Source organism: Budorcas taxicolor, chromosome 11 (assembly GCF_023091745.1).
Source record: "Budorcas taxicolor isolate Tak-1 chromosome 11, Takin1.1, whole genome shotgun sequence".
NCBI classification, from domain to species: Eukaryota; Metazoa; Chordata; class Mammalia; order Artiodactyla; family Bovidae; genus Budorcas; species Budorcas taxicolor.
The window spans coordinates 155,124,217-155,132,688 of NC_068920.1; the positions used below are offsets into that span (position 1 = coordinate 155,124,217).

General features: G+C 43.0%; 1 protein-coding gene across 4 annotated transcripts in view; it reads right to left on the minus strand.

The window, feature by feature from the left end:
• The window catches only part of GOLGA1 (golgin A1), a 47,364-nt gene extending 42,202 nt beyond the window's left edge, over window positions 1–5,162 (minus strand). For 3 of the 4 annotated variants that reach the window (XM_052647970.1, XM_052647968.1, XM_052647972.1), the window contains exons 1-3: window positions 5,040–5,162; window positions 4,160–4,209; window positions 3,021–3,320 (exon numbers count right to left, since the gene is read on the minus strand). In XM_052647970.1, the coding sequence (XP_052503930.1) occupies window positions 3,021–3,155 (135 nt within the window). In that variant the 5' untranslated portion in view covers window positions 3,156–3,320; window positions 4,160–4,209; window positions 5,040–5,162. Of the gene's footprint in view, window positions 1–3,020; window positions 3,321–4,084; window positions 4,210–5,039 lie in introns of all 4 variants that reach the window. The other variant, XM_052647969.1, reaches the window with a different exon arrangement.
• Between the last annotated feature and the right edge of the window lie 3,310 nt (window positions 5,163–8,472).

Consider the following 8,472-nt stretch of genomic DNA (forward strand, 5'->3'; position numbering starts at 1 on the left):
AACCAGCTGTCGCCATGATGACACAGGATTAGAAGAGAAAAGAAAACGGAAAAAAAAACGTTTGCCACTTGTAGTTTATTTCCTCCTGCCACTTGGGGACCTCTGGCCTCCCTACTGAGGCTATTAACCCTCTCACGTGTCCTCCTTCTAGAAGTCTGGAACTGTGGTAAATGCTAGGCAGAAGGTGCCTATATGACTAGCCTCCAGTAAAATTCCTGAGCACTGAGTCTCTACTGAGCTTCCCTGATAGACAACATCTTATCCTGTCCTGTCACAGTTCCTTGCTGAGGGAAGTAAGTGTGTCCCAGGCAACTCCCCTGGAAAGGACTCCTGGAAGCCTGTGCTTGCATCCCTCCAGATTCTGCCCATGCACATTTTCCCTTTGCTAATTATGCTTTGTTATAAATGTTTTCACTGTGATAAATGATAGCAGTGAATAAAACTATATGCTGAGTCCTGTCAGCTCTTCTAATGAATAACTGAACTTAGGGGAGAACCCTCCTCCCACGACTCTGCAACACACTTATTTTAATAAAGATGGGTACTGCTCTTATTTTATAGATGAGGAAACTATGGCATAGGAAAGTGAAAAAGACTCGCCCAAGGTCACACAATAACAGGAGAGCCATCAAACCCAGGTCTGCCTCCCTAACCTGACCTGGGCTCCCAACCGCTACTCTATTGCCTCGCAAGAAGCTCCCGGTTTAGTGGAAGAGACAAAGAAGCAGATCATCAGGAACCATGCAGTGTGATAGGTGCTATTACAGAGGATGAAAGGGTCAAGAGACCAGATTCAGCCAGGAGGGATGAAGGTTAGAGGGGGTGAGGGGGCAGGTCAGGTCAAGAGGGCTTCCTGGAAGCAACATGTGAGCCAAGTCTTGAAGGATGAACAAAATCTGCCAGAAAAATGCAGGAGTGAGAAGAGGGGATAGGAGAAATTCCAGAGAGGAGACAGCACATGTGAACATTTGTAGGCATGATGGGAAGTTGTCTGTTCCATAAAGTACAGTAAGTTCAGTATGGAGGGAGCACAGGGTGTAGAAAAGTAGAGTGAGATAAGGTGGATGGGTGAGCTGTATCACGACCACAGGGGTTAACCATGATACGTAACAATGACTTTGCACTTCATCCCGAAGATGATGGGAAGCCACAGAGAAGTTTTAAGCATTGGAGAGACATGAACAGATCTGTTTTGGGGAGTTAATAGAGGCAGGGAACCCAGATAGCCTATCACATTTGTCCAATTAAGAAAGACGGCTTAAAATAAAAAGAAAGTAAAACTTCCTTGGTGGCTCAGCTGTAAAGAATCCACCTGCCAATGCAGAAAATACAGGTTCAATCCCTGAGTCAGGAAGATCTCCTGGAGAAGGAAATGGCAACCCACTCCGGTATTCTTGACTGGGAAATCCCACGGAGAGAGGAGCCTGATGGGCTACAGTCCATGGGACTGCAAAGAGTCAGACACGGCTCAGCAATTAAACAACAACAAATGGACTACCAGTAAGTGGAGTACAAAGGGTAAGTTTGAGACAGGAGATGGAAACCAAAATACTTGCTGACAGAAGAGACACCAAGAAGTGAAGAAGAGTCTACAATGTTGCCAAGCTTTCTTGCTGGTGACCTGGGGGACAAAGGTACACAGGTAGAAAGAGAGTTAATGAACTCAGGACTTGAAATACCAGAGGAAAGGTGCCTGGTTGGAGAGAGATATGTAATGGAAATCAAGGGTCTGGAGACAGGGAGTGAGGATCAGAATCAGAATCTGAATAAATTGAAACAGATAACTTCAGAAGTCACACAGCAAAGTATTTCCTGGATTCAAGCCAATCTCTATACCTGGAATACGTTTGAGATGAGAGACTTCATTTAGAGAGTCAGCATGATGCCAAGGCAAGTACCTCTGCCAGAGAACTCAGCATTAAAACTACATCCTTCAGCCTGGTGCTCAAATGTGCATTTATGTTTCCTGTTGAATACAGGAGCCAATGATAATTTAGATCTGGTAATCTATTGTTCCACCCCAATAACCTAATAGCTTCTGCCATGTAATCTGACCTCAACAGGTAGCACAAGAGAGGAGGTCGAGTCATCTGACCATGGAAACAACTCAAGTATCTATCACCAGTAGAAGACAGAGACAAAGGCCTGAGTGTTACACAGCAGTAAAACTAAATGAACCATGTGCAGTGCATTGTTCTTATAAAGTCTGAAAATAAGCAACAGGTTGTTTATGAATATACATGTATCTGGCAGGATACTTTAAAAAGCAAAGGAACGACATACACAAACTGTAGGATGGGTTATCTGAAGGGGAGGCAAGGGAAGGGAACCAGGAAGGAGGAGCACACAGTACTGATAAAAATCTAGTTCTCTGCCTAAGTGACAGACTTAAAAACCATTCATTTTATTTTTATGCCTTATACAATATATTAACATTATATACATTCTTTTACATATATCAAGCATTATAAATAACTTGTTTTAACTTATCTGACTTTAAGAAGATCCTGTCATATGCCACAGACACAATTTTAATCCTAAGGCATGATACTTACTTAACACAGCATTCTCAAATCTTTCCAACTACAAAGGTACTTTACAAATAAGGGAAAATGTGCAGCCATCGGTGCCATCTTTTCATCAATTTTCCCATAAAAACAGTGGTAATTCCCTGGCTAATTCCATGCCAAATGCACAGACTTCATTAAGTAACAATGACTTAAAGTATATATATGTGCAAAGACAACAGGCCAAGTACTCTGAGAAACAAAATACAAAAGACGATGCACAAGGCTTTATATAGATGGAAAAGAGAGTACAAGAGGAGAAAGTAGAGAACATGGAAAGAGACCCGCGAAAAAAAAATAGAAAAGCACCTCAGAGTAAGAAGAATCAGATATAAACTACAAATCATCTTTGCAATTTTAAAAGAAAATACTTATCGGAATGATTCCGTGAAATACTATTTTTTAAATATAATGAGGCTGTACCAAATATTAAGAACTACAAAAGGTACTTACAAAGTCATCTCCTGAGTCAGCTCCCATGGAGGCAACGGACTCTTTGCTCACTGATCGTGGGATCCTAGTAGCACCTCCTGGCCTCTGAGCGACAGCAGTCTCTTCTGCAATTTTCTTCTTCAGTTTTGCAAACATTTTGCTGTGTGGCTATCCTGTACTTATGACCAGTGCTTGAACCGCTACAACAATCGTTAGGCCAGCAACCAGGAATTCCGAGACAGGTGCCTAAAAAGGTCCAGTTATCCAAACTAGCTGCATTCCCACTGAAATGTGGGCCAAAGGCTTGTGGCACAGGAGTATCTATAAATCAGATGAAAGAGAGCTCTAAATTAAACATCAGAGAAATTTCTTATCTGGGTTGCTTTGTTAAGCTTAGGTTTCAAAATTAAGTTTCACAATTTTACATGCACACTTACTAGGACACAATTACTAAACATTTACAAAGCACTCAGGTGTGACAGGCGCATATACAGATAAGAAAATCCAGTTTTAGGGAGGTGAAGTAATATGCCAAAGACTGTGTGGCTAAAGTGCAGTGCTTTGGAACCCAGGAACCCAGAAGTCCTTACTCTTTTTTTAAATTACATCACATTGGCTGTGGCATACAACACATTAAGTAAAATTTCCCAGGGGAAACATTAACATAATGTTTTTGAATTCTTCCCCTAATAATATTAAGTATGACTACAGTTTAGACAAAAACATGTAACTCAACACAGGGAAAAGATGTAATGTTCTGATGTTCCAAGATGGTGTGGAATCAGCTGTTCACTAGAAAATGTTGACAACTTTTTTCTAAAAAAAATATAGGAAAGCCAGCCAACTACACTGTATCAGGAAACGTTGTGTGGTTTTCTTAAAGAGTGATTAAAATTACCTCAAGTTAGTTTCTTTTTTGTACAATGTTTTCTATGATACTACACACCAGATTCAAACATCTTTTCCTCCTATCATGCATGAAACATTCACATTCTGGTTCCAACCTTATGTTTTCTGGCGGATATCTAAGCTCTACTCTAAGACCTCTAATGATGAAGCTCTAAGAGCTACAAATGACTGCTTACCACTTGTGAGCATCCATTTAAGTCTGTGCAATTCTTCAAAAGTTTACCGTCAATGTCTGTAAACCACCTACTCACCTGGCTTATCTATTAGATTTAAAACAGCTTGGAGGTCAAAGCTTTCTGTCCTGCATGAAGACAAAGATAAAATGCATTGGATATTTCCTCTCAAGTGTAAGGTCAAAACGTTGGGGGGAGGGGCAGAGTGGAAGAAGAGGGAGAAAGGATCAAGGCGGGGGGTGGGGGGGGGAGAGAAAACCTGTTATTACCATAATCCTCAGTGGTCTACGTACTCTCTCACTCTGGTTTTTGCATTTGTGATTTGCCTGAGTTTCACTTAAAGGCACAAAGAACAGAATCTCTCATTGTAGTAAGCGGGTAAACTCATTTCGCCTTGGGAGCCGTGAGCACAACAACTTCAATGAGATTAAGGTTTTCCCAGGGCCAGTATTTATTTCAGTTGATTCTGACAGTCACACACTGTTTACCTGGCCAGAACCCCAGAGCCTTGACTCACATTCAGAAAATCGCTGATTAAAAGGACGGCAAAGTTGGAAGACGGCGGCCAAATGCTCGGGGGGCCAGACACCTGCCACGGCAGTTTGGATCCCACTCACTCAGGCTCCTCCCAGACCCGCCCGTACGTGGACTGTCAAAGCCAGGAGGAACCCAATGTCTCTCCCACTTGACAGCAGGGAACTGAGACCCAGAAAGGCAGAGTGACTTGTCTAAGGTCGCGCAGGTGGCGGGGGGCAGTTCCGGGACCCCAGGTTCCAGATTCCCAGGCCGAAGAGCCCGCCTCTGCCCCCACCCTCGCCCTGTCCGGCACCCTGGCACTGCCCCACCGCCCCCACGCCTTGGGTCTTGGGCAACCCAGTCGGCGCCGCTTTGGGGGCACACCGAGGCCACCGAGGGAAATAGAGGCCTGCTCCCGTCTCCGGCCCCCACCCCCGCCCACCTGCCGCTCTCTGGGCAGCCGGCAGAGCCCCGCCTCCGGGGCCTCTCGTGAGCGCCGGCCCGCGTCACCAGCCCCCACGGCCGGGCGGCGAGCAGAGCAGCGACCCGGAACCGCACTTCCACCAGCGCGCCGGAAGTGGCTGCGCGCGGGGCCGGCCCACCGCGCGCATGCGCCTGAGCGTGGCCTCCGCCAGCTTCGGGAAGGCGGTTGGACCGGAACCGCTGGAGGGCGCGGGCACAGGCGCGGGGCTGGCCGCTCCCTGAGGCGGGCCGGCCACGTCAGCAAGCGGCCAGACCCGCGTAGGAACAGTGGGTACCAGAAGCCTTTCTTTTCCTTTTGTTTCCAAAATAGGGGACGGTGCGGAGCAGGGAGAGTGGTAGGAACCTGGTGGCAAAAGGGAAAGAACCGATGGCTGCGGTGGTGCCAACTTGTTTCATAGAAACCTCAGGCCGTGGCTGCGTTGGGCCGACCCAGAGTTTCATTTCCTTTCTGCACCCCAGTCTGCACCCTGCATGTCCCTGTCACCTTCCTCACTCGGGAGCCTGTGGCTCCATAAATCAGTGTTGGGAACTCGCGCTTTGTCAGTTGTGTTTTGTGCCTGTGACCTACTGTAGGCTACACATTTTATATTGCAATCCAAGTCATTGAAAGAAAAGTTTTCAGAATCTTCAGTCAGTTCAGTCGCTCAGTCGTATCCGACTTTGCGACCCCATGAACCGCAGCATGCCAGGCCTCCCTGTCCATCACCAACGCCCGGAGTTTACCCAAACCCATGTCCATTGAGTCCGTGATGCCATCCAACCTCTCATCCTCTGCCGTCCCCTTCTCCTCCTGCCCTCAATCTTTCCCAGCATCAGGGTCTTTTCAAATGAGTCAGCTCTCTGCATCAGGTGGCCAAAGTATTGGAGTTTCAGCTTCAACATTAGTCCCTTCAATGAACAGCCAGGACTGATCTCTTTTAGGAAAGACTGGTTGGATCTCCTTGCAGTCCAAGGGACTCTCAAGAATCTTCTCCAACACCACAGTTCAAAAGCATCAATTCTTCTGCACTCAAGCTTTCTTTATAGTCCAACTCTCACATCCATACATGACCACTGGAAAAACCATAGCCTTGACTAGATGGACCTTTGTTGGCAAAGTAATGTCTCTGCTTTCTAATATGCTGTCTAGGTTGGTCATAACTTTCTTTCCAAGGAGCAAGCGTCTTTTAATTTCATGGCTGCAATCACCATCCGCAGTGATTTTGGAGCCCAGAAAAATAAAGTCAGCCACTGTTTCCCCATCTATTTGCCATGAAGTGGCATGACCAGATGCCATGATCTTAGTTTCCTGAATGTTGAGCTTTAAGCCAACTTTTTCACTCTCCTCTTTCACTGTCATCAAGAGGCTCTTTTACCATTGTTATTTAGCACATTCAATCATTAGAAAAACCACATTAGTGTCAGCACACTACTGCGTTCATTTCACTAGTCACAAATGGGCCTCCAACTTTTGACAGATGAAGGAAGTCCAGACAGGTATAACTGCCTTGTACAAAGTTATAGTACAAACTGGTAGCCTACATCGGGTCTCCAGACTCAACGCCAACTGAGGCAGACATTCCACACTGAAGCTCTATGTGTTTCTGCCCAAACCCAACTCCAGCCAGAGCGCCAGCAGCTCCATCTCAATCCCCTGAAACAATCCCGCCCTCAGCATGTCCCAGTTCTGACCACGAGGAGCTGGGTAGGGAAAAAACCAAGACTAGGACTCAGAAGAAATTTACAGACTGCAACAATACCAACGAATCCTAAACCTCAAATTTTTCAAGTGTCTGAAGAATTATCTGAAAGAAGCAAACCTTGTCCAGTTTACCACTTACGTTGTCAGCAATTCTGAAGAAGTAACAAAAACTTTAAGCAAATAATTTTAATGTTTATTTTTATATCGATGATACACTTAATATATATGTGAATTCAAGATACAAAATTCATTTACAAGAGTTCACACCTGATGAATGTAATCACATTCCTAGAGAGAACATTTATCAATGCAAAAATGTCTTCAATACACTGACAACAAAAATCAAATCTTCTGTAATCCTGTTATTCAATAAACATCAAAACAATGTTTAACTCTTCATCCTGTAGTATTTAAGTGCCCTCAAGGTGGTAGGCACCATGTAACAGAAGAAAACATTGGAAACTCAAGGGCCTACTGAATCTCTGCAGAATCACAGTGTTTACTCTGAAATTCATTTAGTGAAGTAGTAGAAGGCTTGCTATCCTTTATGACAAATCACATATCACACAAGAGTCAAAAGTGATGATCAGGAAAATAAACTGTTCTGGTAACTTCTTAATTTCTAAAATCTATGACATATTAACCATAACAGACATAGCAGAGAAAGGCTGCTGAAAAGGAACACAATAAAAAAATCCTTAAGAGTATGTATGGCTTAAGCAATTTAGAAATACAACAGGTAAGACTTTTACAATACCACAATTGTTCAAGTCAAATGATATTGACAATATAATTTTCCCCCTTAGTCACTGATAGTAAATAGCTCCTTCAAATTTAATTCTATTGAGAACACATATAAAACTAGTGAATCCAAATGGTTAGTTGGGCTCACCGAGCTGAGCTGATGGATTTTGTTCTAAAGTATTAACCCACAATACCCAAAATTTAATATAGATGAGCAACAAGACTACATTTCAAGGATTACAGTGATTTGTGAATAGCTAGATAGGCAACCAAATAGTTTCATCATTTGCACAACAGATTAGCAGCACTTGGTTTAAGTACGGTTACGTGAAAATTACTGTGCTTCAATCTCTCAAAGAGAGCTAATAAATATAACTCTAGAATCCTTATAGTGTTACAATTCTATAACATTTCAGTTACAGACAAGCACAATTTTTAAAAAGTATTTCACACCACTAGAAAATCAAATAATTATATTTTCCAAATGTAATTTCTTCTATGATCGAAACAAGTGCATTTCTGCCTAATATCCATAATATAGACAATAGGTTCACCATTATTTTCAGGGAAAATAGATCAAGTATAACTTATTTTAATTCCTATTTGATTATCTTAACCCTTAGTGATGATATAAATAAAAAGATATTCAACCTTACAATGGAAAACTACTTGGAGAAAATAATGTCATTTTGGCCTGAAATGACAAAATTCTTTAGAGCTAAGTAGGAAATGACTTAAAACTGCTTCATCACATTCAATGATTAATGAAACCACTACTTTTACTGGTGCTACACAGTGAAGATAAGCTATTTGAATAAATCCTTTCACTTGTAAGCTCTACTATGAAAATGTAGGACATTGCATCTGCCTTTCTTATTACCTAAAACCTTTCTACTTTGACAGGAAGAAGCCTCCAAAATATATCTGATTGTTGAGTGGCAAGGTTTATTAAAAACAATAAATAAAA